This window comes from Lissotriton helveticus, chromosome 3_1, assembly GCF_964261635.1.
Source record: "Lissotriton helveticus chromosome 3_1, aLisHel1.1, whole genome shotgun sequence".
In the NCBI taxonomy this organism is placed as follows: domain Eukaryota; kingdom Metazoa; phylum Chordata; class Amphibia; order Caudata; family Salamandridae; genus Lissotriton; species Lissotriton helveticus.
The window spans coordinates 1,976,269,547-1,976,291,061 of NC_136061.1; the positions used below are offsets into that span (position 1 = coordinate 1,976,269,547).

The following is a 21,515-nucleotide window of genomic DNA, read 5'->3' on the forward strand; positions in this document are numbered from 1 at the left end:
TGATCAACGAGCTGAAACCACGCGTCGCACTTCGAGTTAGCTCCAGGTGTAAAGTCTCATGTCGGTCACCATGACCCAGAAGTCCTTAAAGTTGCTGACACACAGATATGAAATGTGCAACTCATAGTGGACAAGTTGTTATCCTGGCGATTGTCTCCGTCCTAAGCAGAGTAACAAAATATTTCTCAGCCAGGAGTAAGCTTCCCACAGGCACAAACACACAATCACCCCATACTTAAAAAGCCTATCAATGGGTCTGAGACTTTTTACTGATTGCCCAAACATGGCTGAAGGACTAGCCTTAGAAATGAGGCTCACCGAACAACAATGCTTCCACTTTGAGTTGAATGGCTTATGGAGCAACTACTAACCCGACAAGTCCTCATGGCACGTCACCAACACAATCCTCAGAGACATCTAAGAGAAGCTTCTAATGGCCAAAGATCATGGATATACACGTATCTTGATCATGCTCACATATCTATGGATTTGATCAAGTTAATCACAGAACATTACTTCATTTACAGAATGATTCTGAATAATGATTGTGTTTCTTACTCTTCGACCTGTCCATGAGGTGAACTGGTACTTTCAGGTCATCAATAACCAAACTCAATGGCTGCAGAGCCTCAAAGACATGACTTATTCAGCCCCTCTTCAATGCTTACATGGTTGCGCAAATACCAGTCCTCCGTAATTAAAAGATTGATTCCCATAAGTAAGCTAACACACCCAGCAGTCCCTTTCCTTTAAGGGAGTGGTGGTGGCCAACTGGCTACAGAATTCCTGCTGAACATCTAGACTTTGATGTCTGCCTCTTGCTAAATACTTTTGAGCAAATGGTTCTCCTCATTCCGGGTCCGTGGATCTTGTTTATATTTAATTTTCATTACTTATGTATATATAGGTAAATATATGTTTTCTGTACTTAACTCCACATGTATTTATCTTCACGGTACCTAGATCAATCAATCAATCAGGGAATTGTAAGCACGCTACTCACCTGTGAGGGTCTCAAGGCGCTGAGGAGGGTGGGGGGGGGAGGAGAGAATCCGCAGGTCTGTTTAGCCGAAGAGTCAGGTCTTGAGGGTCTTCCTGAAGATGTTCAGGGAGGGGGTGCGTCTGATATCTGCTGGTAGCTCGTTCCATGTTTTAGCTGCAATATGAGAGAAGGATCTTCCGCCTGCTCTTGCTCTGCAGATGTGCGGGGTTTCGGCCAGTGCGAGGTTGGAGGATCGGCGGTTTCTTTTGGGTACGTGGAAGTTGATTCTGTCATTGAGGTATTTGGGTCCATTGTCATGAAGGCATTTGTAGGTGGGTGAGTATTTTGAAGGTGATTTTTTTTTCCACGGGGAGCCAGTGTAGGTGTTGGCTGATGTGTGTGTGCCGGGGGATGCCGAGGATGAGTCTGGCGGCTGTGTTCTGTATTATTTGTAGTTTGCGGAGTAGGGGCTTGTTGATGCCAGTATAGAGAATGCGTTTCCGTAGTCAGGTCTGCTGGTCATGAGTGCGTAGGTGACTGTCTTCCTTGACTCATGGGGAGGGGATCCATTTGAAGGTCTTGCGGAGGATGCAGAGGGTGTTGAAGCAGCTGGAGGTGACGGCGTTGACCTGTCGGTTCATGGTGAGTGATGAGTCGAGTACGATGCCGAGGTTTTTGGCGTGGTCCAAGGGGGTTGGTGGGTTTCCTAGGGCGGTCGGCCACCAGGTGTTGTCCCATGCTGATGAGGCTGTTCCAAGGACAAGGACCACTGTCTTCTCGGCGCTGAGCTTTAGGCAGCTGTTGGTCATCCAGACTGCAACGTCTTGCATTCCTTTCTGGAAGTTGAGTTTGGTGGTGGTGGGGTCTTTGGTGAGCAAGAGGCTGAGCTAGGTGTCGTCCGCGTAGGATACGATGTTGAGCCCTGTTGTCGGACGATGGTTGCGAAGGGGGCCATGTAGATGTGGAAGAGGGTCGGGCTCAGAGATGACCCCTGTGGGACTCCGCAGTTGATTTTCGACGGATCGGAGAGGAAGGGTGGCATTCTGATCCTTTGGCTTCAAAGGAGAGGAGCGAGATAGGCCTGTAGTTCTTGAGGTCGGTGGGGTCAGCTGTGGGCTTCTTGAGCAGGGGCCTGACTTCTGCACGCTTCCAGTCGTCTGGGAAGGTGCCTGTTGTGAAGGTAGTGTTGATGGTGCGTTGAAGTTCGGTGTGATGGCGGCCGCGGCTCTATAGTAGATGTGGGGAGGGGTCGGTGGGGGCTAATGAGTGGATGCCTTTCATGGTCTAGGCAGTGTCTTCAGTCGTGATCGATGTCCAGTTGGGGATGGTTGGCTGGCTAGTGTCTCTGGGGGCCGGGGGCCAGCTGTGGCATCTGGTGGATGGTCGATTAAGTTGTCGTAGAGGTTTTTGATTTTGTGGTGGAAGTAGGTTCCAAGCTTGTCGCAGAGGTCTTGGGATGGGGTGATATCGTGTCATCGCTGCGTGGGTTGGTGAATTCTCGGATGAGATTGAAGAGTTCCTTGCTGTTGGTGGAGTTGGCAAGGATTATGTTGCGAATGAAATTCCTCTTGGAAGGCCGTAGATCCAGGGTTTCTGGCGCTGGTCACGGTTGGGTCGTAAACGGGCACAGACAGGGTTGCCTTCGGTACGCCAGCGGCGCAATCACGCAGCGGCTTCCATTAAGTAGGTGAGGGGGGAGCAGCTGGGAGGTGGAAGCGGTCAAGAGGGATGGGTCCCGGGGGGCAGCGGTGATGGTGGGAACGGGCTAATGAAAGAAAAGCACAACAGAGGGGGCTAAGTGAAAGAATAAAAGCAGTGGGGCACAATAAAAATACAACAACAATGGGGCACAATAAAGAATACAACAACAGTAGTGGGGCGCACAAAAGCTACAAAAAAAGCAGGCTGTTTGAGGAATACCCAACAGGGGGACAGGCGCAGTCCGGGCGGTCTCGAACTCTGCCTGGGGGTTAGAGCGGATCAGCGGTGGAGCACACCAAAGCAGAGCTGCTGGGGAGAGAGCAGGTCCCAGACCGACAGTATAGATGTGTCTATCTATATCTATATACTTCCCTTCAAGATATTTTAGTGGTGTACATGTAGGTCATGATATTTTGTAGGACGATATTTCCGTCCTCGATATTCTGAAATCTGACCTTTCCACTTAGACTATTCACCAAATCTTACATTTCCCCATCTTCACTGTTACCTCCACATCGCTTCCTTATAAATTTGACACTCGAAGGGGTCTAAGATGGGCAACGGGTGTAATGTTAGAAGGAGTTGTAGGCCTTTTAACATCAATACCAACATTTATCACACTTAGAAAAACAACTTTCTTACTAGAGAAGGACACAATCCATGCCTGTTACAGTGATTTGCATGTATCTCAGTGCAGTGACCAGGAATCCCTAATTTTGAGATCTGGCGTGGTATGGATAGAGGACAATGCAAAAGGCTCCATTTAAACGGGGCGGGATTTTTCATTCTAAGCTCCCCTCTTTCACACCTGACATCAGTTTATACATTACACATTTATGATTTAAGTGTTTCGCTAAGAGACTTTTTAAGAACCAACATTTCAGCCCTGAAAAAGAGGTGCAAAATGTTTAAACTCAGAAGTGGTTTCCTTTAGAGAAGGAGTGACACACTGCCTGCCGTCTTCTAGGTAATGCCCCTGTAAGCGGCTCTCTTTAGGAGTAGTCTATATACGATGGGTACACAACGCACATCAAGGAGGACTGGGTACGTGACAGGTTTTAAAATAAGCACTGACTACATAAATGTTTGCCTTTTAAACACATTTTCAGTACATATATCTTATGTGACGAAGCCGGACTGGATATGGCCCTCACGTGCCTACTTTGGGTACCCCTGTTCTGCAGTGAACAGCCCAGATCCTTTAGCTGTCTGAGTGTTTTGAAAATTGTACGTCTGGAGCTTTCTATGAACAAAAGAAAGCCAGAGTCGGGACATATAAAGCTTTCAGTACAATTTACAGAGAATAAAGTATACAGACTTCAGATATTATATTCCTTAAATTGCATGTGCACATACGGTTTATCGTATAGGCTCAATTCAGAATGATCGAGTTACGGCTTTAATGGGAAAATGTAATAAATTGGTTAAAATCCAAATGGTTCAAGACATTATGCTCAGCTTGTTCTCCGCAGGATGAACTACTCATGCAAGCAGGTCGTGGCATGCTTACGGAGGCGAGTGAAGGGCCTTTCACCTTAATGTGCAGGGCTCCTGCCCGCAGCGAACCAGTCACAACCACACGTCATACCGCCCACCACATGTCACACCGCCCACCGCCCGTCACACCGCCCATCACACGTCATACCGCCCATCACGCGTCATACCGCCCACCACACGTCATACCGCCCACCACACGTCACACCGGCCATCACACGTCACACCGGCCATCACACGTCATACCGCCCACCACACGTCATACCTACCGCCCACCACACGTCACACCGGCCATCACACTTCATGCCGCCCATCACAACACATCTTGGATTCCTCGGGTATTCCTTACACCTGGCAATAAGTATCGCTCTGGGCCTTGTGCCTCGGGAATGCTTTAGGTCAGGCACAGTAATATCTCCCTGGTTCTTGAAGCCTGGTCTAACCTCTAGGGCTGAGGTCCCCTCTGCGCTCAGCCACTACTACTCCTTTCATCCAAAAGCATATCCCAGGGTTTTACAGAATCGATGGTTATTTTTGGAGGCTCGTTTTCTTTACATATTCCCTCGGACTTCTGTTTGGGCGCTCGTCTGGAATGTGAAGTTTAGGAGAAACAGTGCCCTAGGACTCGCTGCTGGCTACCCGGGACACTCATTGGAAACTAAAACGCCTGTTCTGCACTGCGAGCACTGTGTCCTGGCCTGCAGAAAATGCATTCACAGAAACCTCTGCTCATTTTAAAAATGCTATTGGTTTATTATGGGAATATTACAAAACATGCTCGGGCATCAGTGCCGTCAATGCCTCGAGCAGAGAAGTGCAGAAGGGTCAGGGGTGGCATCCTTTGTTCTCTGCCCCCAGGGCTATCATTCTTCTGCATATGCTGGCAGGCGAAAAGGCTGATGGCCTCAGACAGTGTGTGTGCAGGCTGAAAGAACCTGCTTTCATGTAGTACCACCATGGATTGCCCACAGAAGTCTTACTGAGGTAGTCCACTAAGTGGCCAGTGCGCCATCATGATGGCTGGGGTGAGTGGGAGTCACCCAGGGGGCTTAGAACAGGGGGCTGACAAAGGTTGGTCATTACAGAGCGAAAGGAAGACTGAGTTAGTCCCGTCCTGCTGGAAATAGAAAGTATATATTACGGGGAACCAAAAATTGTTAGGGTGGTGGAGTCATGAGGTGCACAGTCACTGACACCCCATGACCTAGAAGTATACATGGACTCTTTTACGTAAACTCTGTCCCCAAAGAAATTGAAAGTAATTTAAATGACACAGTGAAGCAACCCTGGCTTCCATTATTAGTCACAAACAGAGTTCTGACATAGCTTAGGGTGCTGTGAACCTGCTGCACGAACATGTGGGTACATCAAGTCTCTTCAGCATGCCAGCGGCTTTCTTCGCACTCACCACGGTGCCAAAGGTCCTCCCACTGGCAACATGCCACTCCCAAATGAGTATCCACACAGTCCACATGACCGATTTTCCCACCCTGTCTCTTATGCCCCCACCCAAACCTCATGTGCCTAAACGAAAAGACCGTTCCGCACCTATTCACTTGCCACCCACTCTTTCCCTCTCCTGCCTCTACCCTACGCCCTAACTTGTTCATGCACGTGCTGCATGAGCACTCCCCTACGCGCATACTCATACTCGCACACAGGTACACTAACCCTATTATTTTTATTTATTGTGCAATTTTATAAAGCGCGAACTCGACCCGACGGTATTGAGGCGCTTTACATGAGCACCAGTTACATTACACAAGGACGCATTCATGCTTTTTAAAGGCAAGCTGACATTAAGAGACATTCCCAGAGTCAGCCAGTGACTTGCCCAGAATCCCCAGTTTTCAAAGACGGCAGCCCTGGCATTTAAGCCACATCCTACTAATCCCTCTTCGTGGGACGGTGGGACCAATTCTCGAGGCTGCTCATTCGAACATGGAGAGTCCGTGTACCTGGAGCAATGCACACACCATGCTATAATGCAAATAGGCAGAAACGCAGCGTGAGGCCTTTAACTTACCCATATGATTCCAGCTCTTGAGCTTTCAGTACAGCAATGACTCTGCCCCGCTGGCCCCCCGCCTCCTTCTCCAGTCCAATGACTATAATGTCACCGCCTTGCCTGGAAAAAGAAAATTATACGGTTAAGGGCCTTTGTCAGAAAACTAGAGCCAGATGGACGTGGCCACAGCTGCCGCTGCGTCACGAAAAGAACGTAAACGCCGCTTAAATACAGGCCTTTGGAACCGCATCACCTGCTGCTCCACATTACCTGGACGCGCGGGGCGCTACGCCTTGCGAGAAAGGAATGAGCAGTCCCCATATGCCACAACAGCAACGCAAGCGGAGCAGAGCTCTTTAAAGCCTTTTCCAACCCACCCAAAAAGTCCAGAAAAAGAAAAACAGCCCAAAGTGTAATGCAAGGATGGGAAAGGAAAGGATATTATTTTATTGTGCACTCTTTTATGACATTGCCTTTGTCGAAATAAAGATGAAATGAATGAATATTTTTTTACAACAGGACTCAGAGTGGAGCTTAGTTTAACTCCCACGATTTACTAGACTAAGCATTATGTTGTGCTCTGAGTTGTAAGAGAACATATGTTATAATTCTGTGGCATTCTCTGATTAAGCTCTTGCAGAGGACTGTGCTTTCTCCTCCATTTGCCTTTCAACGTATTCTTCCGTGCCACTGTACAATGCACTGGTACCCCAGTAGAAGAGGCGTTGATAACGATGATCAGTATTGTTGTGGCGAAGGACAAGCCTCAATTCTCTTTTTATGTGGTGCCTACAAGCAAAGATGCTTGAAACATCATTCAGAGCCCTGAGGCTTTGTGGTAAAGGCCGCAGTGACTTCAGCCCATCACAGATGCCTCGATTAAGCCATCCTTAGTGCATGGATTTGATACCATCAGAAAGCTGTAAACATACTCCCTAGCTTACAATTAAGCAGTAAGAGGATGGTAGAAGGCAATATTCCATCATATCAGAAGGAACAACTCTGCCACAGTAGTGGCATCAACAGGGATGGTAGAATCCATGATCACCTTTATTGCAATACTGGTATCGCAACTGCAAGGCCATGGGCACCATAGGCAGGCAGCATTATTAGTATCATGATAACTAGGTACCATTCACTCGGATTTGATATTGACAGGAGTAGTATCATTATGTCCTTCTGAGTCCATGTATGTACCAAAAGAGGAAAAATAGTTTAGCGACCCTGTTGAACAAATGCCATCCTTGTGAAAGGCTGCTTGTGGTAATATACCTTTCGCAGTATGTGCGTTAAGAGAAGATGCAAGGTCTATCCATTTCAATTTCTCTTCAATTGCTGGAAACAAAGAAACAAAATGATACTCTGTGGAACTTTCAAATACTTAAATTCAAAGAAGAATACACATCTGTTAATCCCATTGCTTGCTAAAGTAATGCACCTCTAAGAATATATCCGTTTGGTAAAAACGTCACAGTGGTTGAAGGATCCTAGACGGATGGCGCACTCTCAAGAGCAGATATCTCAGGTTTCACTCATTGAGAGTGAGGCTCACCCATTTCGAACTTGGGCTGAGCACATACTTTTAACAGGATAAATGTCACACCTAGCAAGCATGGCTAAATAGCTAATACGTAAGCTTGAAGTGTGATTCCATCCAGAACTCTACGTTGGGCAGAACAGCTCAATCTCTGAAGGATTCAGAAAGCAATCCTAATACAAAGGACCCTCTTACAGGCATCTTACACCGAAAAGAAGAGCCCCTTTGGACACATCAGAATGCTACTCCACTACGCTTGTAAGCCATGAGTTTGATATTTTGAAGTTATTTTACTTACTATATATTTATTTTGATATCATTGCCAGTTTACTTAAGTAATTTCTTGCATTGCCACTGATGTGAATGATTTTCTAACATCACTTACTTTGATGTCATCAAGTGGGCTAATTAGTTCTCACCCCTAAGAATTCTCAAAACGTGAGAGCTCTGTAATAATAATGTAATCAATCACTCCATAATTATTTTTTTTATTGAGCTCAACTTCGCCTTACAGGCAGTTTATCCTTTATGTGTGTATTCTGAACGCTATTTGAATGTTTCTTATAGTGCCTCATTAACACTTGATTTTTACTGAGTATTTGTTAATAGTGGCAGACTGCAAACGGAATCACTACGAGGCAGTCTCACTATCATGGACGTCATTTAGGGATCACCAAGGGTCTCAGCTGCAACCCCTTGCTTGCGTCTTGTGACCATTGGTCACTGCGTTTGAGATGTCAGGCCTCAGAAGTGGCAACATCAGTGCTAGAAACACAAAGACAGCTCGCCCTTATGGATGTGGATTGGGACTCAACTTCCCTTGTTTTTTGTATTGTTTTATTACGCAAATAGTGAATAATATTATTATTCACTAATAGTGTAATAAAAAATGAAGTAAAGTTAGCTGGAATTTGACCCTCCGTGGCAGCTGAGGTAAGCAAAACATGTTTTTTTTTAATGTATGTTTGTGCATGCTTGCAGGTGAGCGTGTGTTTATGAGAGAGAGAGAGAGAGAGAGAGAGAAAGAGAGAGAGAGAGAGAGAGAAATAGAGAGAGAGAGAGAGAGAGAGAGAGAGAGAGAGAGAGTGTGATTGTGAGTATGTTTAAGCATGAGTGTAAGTACCATAAAGGTCAAAGGGTGTGTGATGTCACTTCCGCAACACCTAGTTTTTTGGTGAACTGACCTTCATGCTCACTATTGGCAGATAAGGGAACCAACGTAAATGGAAAAAAGGGATTTTTGTGGATCACTAACCTGGCCATTGGAGAACCTGGATTGGTGCTCAGATCCGATTTCACGGTACACAACCATATGGTCTCACTACACGCAACATGGCATCCTCACTCATTCGTTTACCCGCTTACAGACTCAGTAAAATACTTGTTCTACAGGGTGGCTTACCTGGGAATCCAGAGTAGGTCTTTTACAGCAAGGATCTTTGTGGCTTGTAAATACGGCATATTCTCAGGTGTTGGCATTTCGCTGCTTTCTGGCATGAGAGGAGCAAGATTCAGTTCCAGGGCGGGTTCCTCACAGTCTGTGGAAAAGGGTAAACTAGACGAGCTAACTGGCGAACTTAACAGACTGGAAGATGAGGGGGTAATTCTATTGGGTGTAGTGGAGGAGTATGAAGATAATGAAACATAGTCCGTGAGTGAGTCTTGATGGTTTAATAGCTGAGTGCCACCTTCTTCGCTAAAGATAATGGTCATGTCTGCCGAACCATTTGTGTCCAACACTTTCTTGTGGGGTGAACCTAAAGAGAGGCGTTCAGGAATTACTTCAGGGGACAACTGTATCGTAAACACGCCTCTCAAGGGACTACCATCTCCACAGCAGTATCGCGCACAGAGCTGGTACGTTGCCACATGAAACATAACCAACGAGTTTGTTCGATCATCCAGGCACCAAATGAACTCATCACCATCGCAACCCAAACTGCAGACGATCGACTTAATGGAAGATGGTGCGCTATAAGGCTCTATTCGTTTCGTGATCTCCATCATTAGGCAATCTATGATGAGGATGCCTGGCCCGTTGCTGTACCAAACTTCAGAAGTGCTTGTAGTGACTTGCATGGCATGTACAGGGTAAGGGTTCTGTCTGGGATCATCATCCGCGATCTTGAATGTAGACTTGTTGGCTGTGTGAGAACAAATGTAGGAGCCACTGTCAACTGGAATTCCCTGTGCTACTGTGAACACAGCAACAAGTCCATCAGCCAGGCCGGCAAACACCAAGAGACTGTTCTGTAGGAAGACAATACATCAAGTCAACAAGCAGTTCATTGGCACAAATTAAAGGCTTACCTCCTTAGTGCAACACTCCAAAGAACCGCACCTGCACTTTAACTAATCCAACACAGAATTGGTCACCTCCAGTCAAAATTAGTCAGACAGTATATTATTTTCATCGTAAGTCTCACCTTTAAGAGCAAAGCACGGGTCTAAGAGTTAATATTATGTACCTTAAAATTAATTCCATATCCAGCCTAATACAGTAGTGAAATAACAGATCCTACCACTGTCACAACAGTGATTCTTAGAATAATTTTAAAAGCGACACAGTTACAAAGATCTCACAATCAACTAATTACTGCACCATTTCTCGATTAAAAATGATTTTAACTTTAGGTTTCCTTCCAATTATGTGGTAATGAGTGACCAGTAAAAATGTTCCTCTGCATCTTCTATGGTTGGGTGTTAGTAATTTATTAAGTCCTCTGGAGGATTGGAAAATGATCCCAACGCTCCCCAAAAAAGATGCAACCTCGGAGGCCAAAATCTTCTAGTTTGGCTTTTTGGTAGGAATTGCAAGGCTATCAGGTGACACTTGACTTCAATGATCTGGCCTCATGGAACCCTTGTTGGCTACAGCATGCGGTCTTACGCACTAGAGCATTTTGAGCTTCCAAGCATAAGTTTGAAGATGAAATTCAGTGACAGAGACACGTTTTTAGGTCGGGGTAACTGCTCTTTGAAGGGTTTCATAGTCAAATACGACTGCTGAATTTGCAAAAAAAGGGAGGGAGTGTGACAGAAAGGGCAACATTAGGGAGGAAGTGTGACAGAAAGGGTGGCCGTGAAGAGTGGTAGGGCATACATTCTCAGTACAAACTGCATATGGAGAGCAAGCTTTAATTTCTCAAGAGGTTTTCGGGAGAGGGCGTTCTCTCTGAATGTATTTTTTATAATAGGACCAAATAGTGCATTTTAGAATCTAACGTACTGAAATTTGCTAAAAATCTATAGGCTCTGAATAGGCGCTCATGAACTAGACCAGTACGTTCAGTGTGTGGCAAGCAAGCCTGACCAGGAGTGTTTGGGGTTTCTTCCCCCAAAAGTCTTTGCAAAAAGTGTGGCAAAAGTGTTTATTTTCAACACAATTTCTATAAAACGTCCCTAAAAAATATGGGTGATAATGTCATTTTACATAGTCTGTTTTTAAAACATGTCATAGCATTGTCTTCTACTACTACAATCAACATCCTTAAATGTTCCATTCTCCACCTTCTACATTGATAGCAAGTCACACTTTCTCACTGATAATCTATTTGAGAGAGGAAGTGTGAAAAAAGTTTAATGTTACACAAAACTCTCAATCTAACGCTGTAGACAGCAGAAGTACGAAGATCGTAAAGAGCCATTTTTCAGACATATACTACAAACCATACGGGCTTGAGACTCAATCAGTAGTATTCATAATATCATAAACATCTTAATCAAAATAGATAATGAAATGCCTCTATCGGTCATGTAATAAATTGGATAGCATGAAGGAAAAATTCAGCAAAAGTTTTTTTGAACCCAGCATTAATGGCAATTATTTTGTCCTCCAACATCGGCGTGTTAGTTTCTGAAAACATATATACTTATTTACCAAATACACATTTTTTATCTGGGACAAATAAAATCAAATTTCCAAAAAGCATGCAATTCTGATGTAAAACCACTATTTTGTCATAAAATACTAGCTTTTTATTGTTTAGTAAATGCCATTTGAACACCAGACAACATTGTTTGACAAATGTAAAGATTTTGCCTTACATGAATATGTATCACCATTACATGAAATAATGTCTATAATAAACAATAATGCTACAAATCACCACAGTTACGCAAGAGCTAGCATTATAACAGAAGTGTGCTCAATACTGAAATGGATCCCTACCTATTCTAAGAATTACCACTAGTATGTCATGGTCAGTCTTCTATCAGGGATGGGCACCAAAGCATCATGGATAACCACAATACACACAGAATTACCATTATGTCAGGAGTATTATCCTACCAATGTCGGGCGCGATCTTGGCACATTCCTAGCTCTCCCATGCTGCTGCTCCACTCTGCTTCTTACCCATTTTTTTGGAGAGCTTTCTCATGCCTTTGCAATGTTTTTTTAAAAACTTTTCTCCTTCCTCCCTCCCAGTTTTATCCAACTTTTGCCTAATTGTTTTTTACTGTTTTTGCTTTCCTTCCTTGTTTTTCTGAGTGCTTTTGCCTTGTTTTGTAATGCTTGCTCCTTACTTTCCCCCTGTTTTACTGAGTACTCTTCCTGCTTTTGCATCACTTTTTACTGCTCTCTCATTCCTTCCCGACTTGTTTTTCTGGGTGCTTTTCCCTCATTTTTTACAGCTTTCTCCTTCCTTTCAAATTTTTTACTGCTTTCTCCATTTTTCTGAGTGCTTTTCCTGCTTTCTCCTTCCGTAAACGCCTGTTTTCCTGAGTGCTTTTCCTGCTTTTGCCTAATATTTTTCCTGCTTTCCCCATAATTATGAGTGCTTTTCCTGCTTTTGCCTAGTTTTTTAGGTCTCGCCTAGCGTTGCTGCGCACAAGCGCTAAAAACCTGCCCGATCTTAAACCTTCGAATTCTGTTTAATCAGAAGCAAATTCACAATATTGGCAGCCTTCCGTTTTGTTCAATTCATATTTGCTTTTTGTTTATAGACCTCACACCTTAACACCTTGGCTGCTTGAGATATTCCCCTGCTGTGCTGAAGGTCAATAGAAACGGGTGTGGTCATGACAAGCTCAGCTCGTCATCAGCACACAAGCACCATGCCTCATGACGAGCTGAGCTTGTCATGAGCATGGAAGTAGTTAAACAAACAAAAATGACAGGGGCGCCTAATCGGCGCCACTATAACTGGTCGAACCTACAGCAGGCTGAGCTTTACAGTGACACCTACACTCATTTGTTTCTAGGAGCCTGGTCAGTAATATGGTTTAAATGGTAAAGCCATGAAGTGTTCCAAGTATTCATAAGGCAAACCCAACTGATACTGATGAGGAAAGAGAGGCCCCTTGGAAGGAGAGGATGCCAATCGCAAGCCCCACTTTGAAATCTTCAGATTGCACGAATGCAATACAAAAGTCGCATTAGAAGTGCTCAAACATCCCTGTCTTAAATCCCAGATAAATCATTAGAAAAACAAACTTATAGACCATTTGTGAAGTCTGGCTTTACGCCTTTGCGGTCTGCCAGAGTTCATTTGATCTCCAAAAAAGCTAGATACGTGAAGGAGGAGAGCATGGCTGTTCAGAGCTTTACGTGACCTGGGTGATGGGGGTTCTTATTTTCTTTGTTTTATTTATTTTTGCTGAGAAGTACCCTTTTTTTGGGAGTATATAACCAGTGGTAATTGTTTCTTTATCTAAATTCCTGTGGCATTTACAATTTCCTTGATGCAGTCTGGCATGATGTATGTTGTTGCTAGATTCAAATATCGTGCACCACAGCATCCCTCTTAGCTGAACATTTATGCGACAGGAGGCGGGTTCTGTATAGCGTGCACCAGTACGGAGCCATCTCACGTATTTCTCTTCTTCAGATAGCAAATAGTCCATTTGCTGTCTGGATCATGTAATGGTGGACAAGAGGCAGCATCGCTTAGCCTCTTGTTCTTGAATGTTCACATTTGTTTGTACTGAGATACGTGCTCAGCCAGAGAGACTGTCTAACCACCCAATATAATTTAAACAAAAATTAATTAATGGAGCAAAAAATATGTTTCTAAGCAGCTTCGGAAATCTGCTATTATTTTGCAGATAACAGCGGACCTGATGTACATGAAAACAGACCAATGCCCACCAACAACATAAAAACACAAACTCTCCTGGTCACCCAAATGTGCCAAGGCTGCCATCACGTATCGAGAGCTCCTCTTATATATAAGACCAGAGGGTAGCCCAAGTTGTTGATGGTGGTAGGTCCAGAGATCATAGTATATGGGGCGTCAATAAATTCGCAAGGGAGGATCCACAAAGAAGTAAAGATGTGGCTTTAACAAGAAATGTTAGAAAGACTTTTCAAGACGACAAGATGCCATGACAAAGGTTCAAAACAGGAGCACGTCAGGGTGACCAGATGTCCCGTATTAACCCTGACAGTCCCGGTTTTTCAAGGACCGTTGTGGCGTTCAGACAAAAAATAAATGCATGCCCCGGTTTTGAGAGAGGATCAGGAAAGTGCCTTGTTGGAGAAAGTACACGTGTTTTGTGTGTTTCTCTCAAAAAGTAAAATGTGTGACTAGCCACACATATATTTGAGCTTTCTACTCACCTCACTAGGACAGCTTCAGTCAGGGCAGCAACACGGGGTTGTCTGTTACCTTTGAATGTGCCTTGTCTCGCTGAGGCTCGAACTTGTTCTTGAATGACTACTACATGCTGCTTTGCCAAACAACAAAAACATATTATGAACAAGCATTGGCATAGCCAATAGGTCTCACCTTTGGGACCTTATAAGTGTTTAGCCACGCAACAGTTAATGTTGTTGCAGTAAGGATATTGTGCTGCATAACTAAATACTTATAAGGTCCCAAAGGCGAGACCTATTGGCTATCCCAATGCTTGTTAACTTGATAGATACACTAAAAGACAGTCTCTGAAATGCCAAGTTGAGGCCACCAATGTAGTTGATGTTTTAATCAAAACACAAATGGAGAGGCTTGCGCACAGGACCCGGTCTGCACCATCCTTGTAAGCTATTATTTTTGAACACCGCATTAAAATTAGGATGCTACATAGTATCCTGATTAGGTAGAATGTTTGACTAAAATAGTCATCAGGCATTTGAAGCTAATATTGAAATAAAGAATACACTGATTATGTGATGTATCAGTTATTAAAAGAAGCCTGTTATGCCAAACAAACAGTTCAGCAGTTTAGCACTGAGTTGTTGCGCAAAACATGGGCTGAGAATAAACACCTGTTTAATTTGGGCAATTCCAAATTTCAGTAGCATTTTACGTTTCATTTATGTTTCAAAAACCAAAACATAAAGAAAAGGCATTGTCATTTACAATCCCAATAGCTCAAACTCATGTAAATGCGAGACCTATTGCATTGTAAATGCTTGTTTTTACTGCTTTCTCTTTCCTTTCCCGCTTGTTTTTCTTAGGGCTTTGCCTCGTTTTTTAACGCTTTCTCCATTTTTCTGAGTGTCTTTTCTGCTTTTGCCTATTTTTTTTTACTATTTTCTCCTTTTCCTCCATTTTTCTGTGTGCTTTTCCTATTTTTGTTTATTATTTCTCCTTCCTTTCCCCTGTTTTTCTGAGTGCCTTTCCTGTTTTTGCCTCTTTTTATTACTGCTTTCTCATTCTTTTGACCAAGATTTTCTGAGTGCTGTTCCTGCTTTGGGCTTGTTTTTTACTGCTTTCTCCTTCCTTTCCCTATGCTGGCCTGAATGCCTTTCCTGCTTTTGCATCTTTTTTTATTGCTTTCTCCTTCATTCCCCCTTGTCTTTTTTTAGGGCATTTCTTGCTTTTGCCTCATGTTTTACTGCTTTCTCCTTTCTCTCCCCCTTTTCTGAGGACTTTCTACTGCTTTTGCCTCTTTTTAAACTTATTTCACCTTTCCCCCCCCCTTTTTAGGTCTCGCCTGAGCCAATGCGCTTGCACATTGCTCCGGCAAGATTATAGTAAGCGGAAAAGAAAAGTCTACCAAAACGGCTGCAGATCGCATACAGTTCATGTGATCTATGCATGTGCACACCATCGACAGCCACATAATACACCACCATTTGTCTGTGCCTCGGCATCAGACTTCAAAGGCTGCCGCTCCTCCGCCCCCCGCGTGCACATCGCGCCACACCATTTGTCTGTGCCTCGGCATCAGACTTCAAAGGCTGCCGCTCCCCCGCCCCCGCATCAGACTTCAAAGGAATGCGCTCCCGCTCCCCCGCAATGCCGAGAGCTTGTTTCTCGACAAAAGTGAAAGCCTACTGTGCATGTTTACAGTAGCCTTGCTCCTCAAATGCTATTGCTGTGTTGCCATCTCTCTAGGGACACTCAGCTTGAAAACACTCGTCTTGCTAGCTGCAATGCTACATCCGCTGTGCTTTGCCTCTTGACACGTTGATCCCTCGCAGACTGTGCTGACTCTGCCCCTCCTGATTCTGAAACTGACCAACGCAGTCACCGCGCAGTCTCTTCTCTCTGTCTTATGATGTCTGCCCTGCCACCATTTACTTCGGACCCTCACCCTCACACTTCCTCACCCTCACCCCATCACCCTCACACACCCAACCGCACATCCTCACACCCTCACACCCCTCACCCTCACAACTCTCTCACCCTCACTCCCTCACACCCCCACACACCCTCACCCTCACACACCACCACATCACTCAGGGACACCACCACATCACTCAGGGGCACCACCACATCACTCAGGGACACCACATCACTCAAGAACACCACCACATCACTCAGGGGCACCACTCAGGGGCACCACTATATCACTCGAGGACACCACCACATCACTCGAGGACACCACCACATCACTCGAGGACACCACCACATCACTCGGGGACACCACCACATCACTCAGGGGCACCACTCAGGGGCACCACCACATCACTCGGGGACACCACCACATCACTCGGGGACACTCACACGTCACTCAGGAACACCACCACGTCACTCAGGAACACCACCACGTCACTCAGGAACACCACCACGTCACTCAGGAACACCACCACGTCACTCAGGGACACCACCTCGTCACTCGGGGACACCACCACGTCACTCGGGGACACCACCACATCACTCGGAGACACCACCACATCACTCAGGGACACCACCACATCACTCAGGGACACCACCACGTCACTCAGGGACACCACCACGTCACTCGGGGACACAACCACGTCACTCTGGGACACCACCACGTCACTCTGGGACACCACCACGTCACTCTGGGACACCACCACGTCACTCTGGGACACCACCACGTCACTCAGGAACACCACCACGTCACTCAGGGACACCACCTCGTCACTCAGGGACACCACCACATCACTCGGGGACACCACCACATCACTCGGGGACACCACCACATCACTCGGGGACACAACCACGTCACTCGGGGACACAACCACGTCACTCTGGGACACCACCACGTCACTCGGGGACACCACCACGTCACTCGGGGACACCACCACATCACTCGGAGACACCACCACATCACTCAGGGACACCACCACATCACTCAGGGACACCACCACATCACTCGGGGACACAACCACGTCACTCGGGGACACCACCACGTCACTCTGGGACACCACCACGTCACTCTGGGACACCACCACGTCACTCTGGGACACCACCACGTCACTCTGGGACACCACCACGTCACTCTGGGACACCACCACGTCACTCAGGAACACCACCATGTCACTCAGGAACACCACCACGTCACTCAGGAACACCACCACGTCACTGAGGAACACCACTACGTCACTCAGGGACACCACCACGTCACTCAGGGACACCACCACTTCACCCAGGAACACCACCACGTCACTCAGGAACACCACCACGTCACTCAGGAACACCACCACGTCACTCGGGGACACCACCACATCACTCGGAGACACCACCACGTCACTCAGGGACACCACCACGTCACCCAGGAACACCACCACGTCACTCAGGAACACCACCACGTCACTCGGGAACACCACCACGTCACTCGGGGACACCACCACATCACTCGGAGACACCACCACATCACTCAGGGACACCACCACATCACTCAGGGACACCACCACATCACTCAGGGACACCACCACGTCACTCGGGGACACAACCACGTCACTCTGGGACACCACCACATCACTCTGGGACACCACCACGTCACTCGGGGACACAACCACGTCACTCTGGGACACCACCACGTCACTCTGGGACACCACCACGTCACTCAGGAACACCACCACGTCACTCAGGAACACCACCACGTCACTCAGGAACACCACCACGTCACTCAGGAACACCACCACGTCACTGAGGAACACCACTACGTCACTCAGGGACACCACCACGTCACTCAGGGACACCACCACGTCACTCAGGAACCCCACCACGTCACTCAGGAACCCCACCACATCACTCAGGAACACCACCACGTCACTCAGGAACACCACCACGTCACTCAGGAACACCACCACGTCACTCAGGAACACCACCACATCACTCAGGGACACCACTACATCACTCAGGGACACCACTACATCACTCAGGGACACCACCACCATCACTGGAGGACACCACCACATCACTCGGGGACACCACCACATCACTCGGGGACACCACTACATCACTCTAATACACCACCACATCACTCTAATACACCACCACATCACTCTAATACACCACAACATCACTCAGCCCAACCACATCATCACTCAGCACCACAACAGCACTGTCCTTGCTTGCTACCAAAACGCATTGCCATAGCCAATAGGACTCGCATTGGAAAGTGTAAACTATTCGCGTTGTGAATAACAATGCTATTAATTTATATATTTTTAAAGCCAACACGTATTTAAAAAATTTGTCATTTACAATACCAATAGCTCACACTTTCCTAATGCGAGACCTATTGCATTGCAAATGCTTGTTTTTCTGAGTGTTTGCTCCTGCTTTTGCCTCGTTTTTCAAATTTTTTTCCGCAAAGCAGCTAACAATTCCAGCACTTCGAGACCCTCGTGAGTTATTTGCCTTGCTTTATAAATCCTGATTGATTGATGCCATAAATGTCCACAATATGGCAAAAATTCTTATAATTTTGACATGCTCAACATTAAGGGTGGGCACCAACGTGTCATGGATGTCCACAATAGGCCAAGAATTAACACAATTATGCCAGTGCAAGCACTATGTCAAGGATGGCCACTACTGTTCCAAGAATGCCCAGAATATGCAAAATATTAGCACTGTCATGTTATGGTGCAAATTTTGTGCATGGGTGGGAAGGATGGGGAGTGACGGGAATGGAGAATGTTACAGAATTGGAGACAGTAATAGGGATAAGGAGGGGGACCGGAACTGGGTATGTGACAGGTACTGGGAGTGTGGAGTGTGAGAGAGGCTGGGTTTGTGAGACAGGTGTGGATGATAAAGGGGATTGGGCAGGCAACAGGGACTGGGAAAACAGAACCTGGAGTGTGACAGAGATGGGAAGAGTCTCAGGGACTGATAGTGTGACAGGTATAGGAATGGGACAGGGCTTGATAATGTTACCGGTATACAGGACCGGACTGGCCATAGCGGGCACTGGGCGTTTTCCTGGTGGGCCGTAAGGGTTTATATCAGCCCCCTGTACCAAAAGCAGCAGAAGTGTTTCCCACTAGTGCCCCCTCCCCCTGCCCCTCCTCCGCGGCGGTCAGACTTAATTGCCGGGGTCGATTTACGCTTCCAGTCTGGCTGTGCAGTTATGGGGAGTGTGATGACAGGGCTGGGGAAGATGGCAGGGACTGGAGTGTGACAGAGTAGGGGAGTGGGACAGAGAAGGGAAGGGCGACGAAGAACTGGAGGGTGACAATGGTCTGGGTGGGTGACAATGAACAGGAGTGCATGAGGGATACGAAGGCTGAAGGAGAGGATGACAAATCAGAAGATCGCTAGGCAAAAGGAGTGTGACGGGGATAGACGGTGTGACATGCATAGGCAAGGTGACAAAATGAGGCTGTGGCAGGGATGTGCATGGTGACAGGCATGGGGATGGTGGCTGGGATGTAAGCGTAATATATAATAAACAATGGTTCACTGTCAACTCATTCAAAACATGACAACTCAATAACTTGGTGGATGCAACCGTTATCTATAGAGGATACATAAATCAAAAGTTGTATACAATATGAATATTTGATGACCTGGCTAGAGTTCATGACCCACTCACATCAAATGATAGTTAATGCAATTTACATACAAATCTCACAAATAAAATCCACATTACGTATATATGATAAAGTGCTCACAAACGTGCAAGGATGTGAATGTAGACTGAAAAGTGCATGAGAATATAAGACGTAGGACTCCTAACTCCTTGAGTGTCTTACCCAGAAATAATTTGAAAATGGGCATGTTGAACATTTTAAAACTTACTTCTCCAGCTACATTGGCTTAAAATAATTGGGACCGATTCTGAAATGAAGAAGTAGCTCTACACTTGGAGGTGTACTCAAGATTTGGAAGTAACAAAGATTTGCCCATGAAAGGCACAGGTTTGTACATTTTCACATGAACAAATATATTGTTATGTACTTGATCACGTGCATATCTGGAAAGAACGTCCAAAAGCACTTGGTACTATTTTATTTTTTCGTCATGGAGAAAAACCTTTCTCTCCACCCCACCCATTTTGGGAGTGTTCTGTTTTCTTTGCACCCTCGACTGGAATGTACTGCTGTCATTGTTAATAGTAAACACCCATAGTGCCCAGAAATGTCATAAAGATACTCTGTTGTCCTACAGTCCAATTCCACTAAACATGTCCCAAAACATTTATGGGCAATTTACTTTCGAGTCCCTCTGATATTATTCTGTGTTGTCTTTTTATTGACGTGTCAATTAAGGTTGCCCACTTTCTCAGAGGAAACAATCTGTCCATTTCGGCTTGCTTTGAGGATTTGGAAGGGCCTGAAACTGGTTCTTGAATAATGGTTTGTGTAATATTCAGTGAATTCTCTATAAAACAACCATTCTGTCTCTACTTGCTTTAAAATCATTTATGAACAGTGTAGATAGTTCTAAAGTACTTCTGACGTCTTTTTATGTTGCATTTCTTGCGTAAAGTTTGATTTCAAAGGAGAAAAATACCGAACTTTAAGTGTTTTCATTTTTTTGTAAGATTCACACATGGTATAGATAGAATATACTTTTTGAGAGGGTTCTGGCTGGCATCAGCAAGGGACAGTAACTTTGGGGGGAAGATAGGAAGGAGACACGGTGGCAAAAACAATTACCCTTCATTTATTTACTCCCAATATTCTGGAGACATCTAAATAAAACAGGCCAGAACTAAAGCTCCGCAAACAAAAATATTTTGAAGACCCATCCGCACTTTCCTTCATTTAACTAAAGACTTGCACATTTTTAAATTAAAACATATTCCTTTATTTTTGTTGTGCATGCTTCCTGTTTGTCTGCGCACTACGAAGTGGGAAGATAGGCAGACACATAGGCATGCATCTTAGAGAAACATTGCGCACTGGTAGTGCATACCACCATCAACTCCAATACTCTATCACACCCACCGACTCACCTAGAGATAGTCAAAATACCTGCTCTTCAGTCTGCAAATTGTCCAAAAAACTCCAGCAAAATGTGTATTCACAATCTATTTTTGGGATTACATCTCTCGAAAATCACGACACTGACTGTCTTACTGATTGAGCGTATTTTTACACTGCGTCGCACTAAGAATCCTTAGGCCACTTGCTCCTGATGTAAGTCTGGGTATGAAGGGATAACTTAAAGGAAAGCAAGGCAGTGAAGAGATTTACT

The 21,515-nt window shown here is 45.5% G+C and overlaps 1 protein-coding gene across 2 annotated transcripts in view; it reads right to left on the reverse strand.

Moving 5' to 3' along the window:
* Positions 1-21,515, reverse strand: part of LRRK1 (leucine rich repeat kinase 1) — a 917,814-nt gene that overhangs the window by 75,556 nt on the left and 820,743 nt on the right. For both annotated transcript variants that reach the window (XM_078683102.1, XM_078683103.1), the window contains exons 32-33: positions 9,125-9,972; positions 6,204-6,305 (exon numbers count right to left, since the gene is read on the reverse strand). In XM_078683102.1, coding sequence (XP_078539228.1) covers positions 6,204-6,305; positions 9,125-9,972 — 950 coding nt within the window. The remainder of the gene's footprint in view (positions 1-6,203; positions 6,306-9,124; positions 9,973-21,515) is intronic.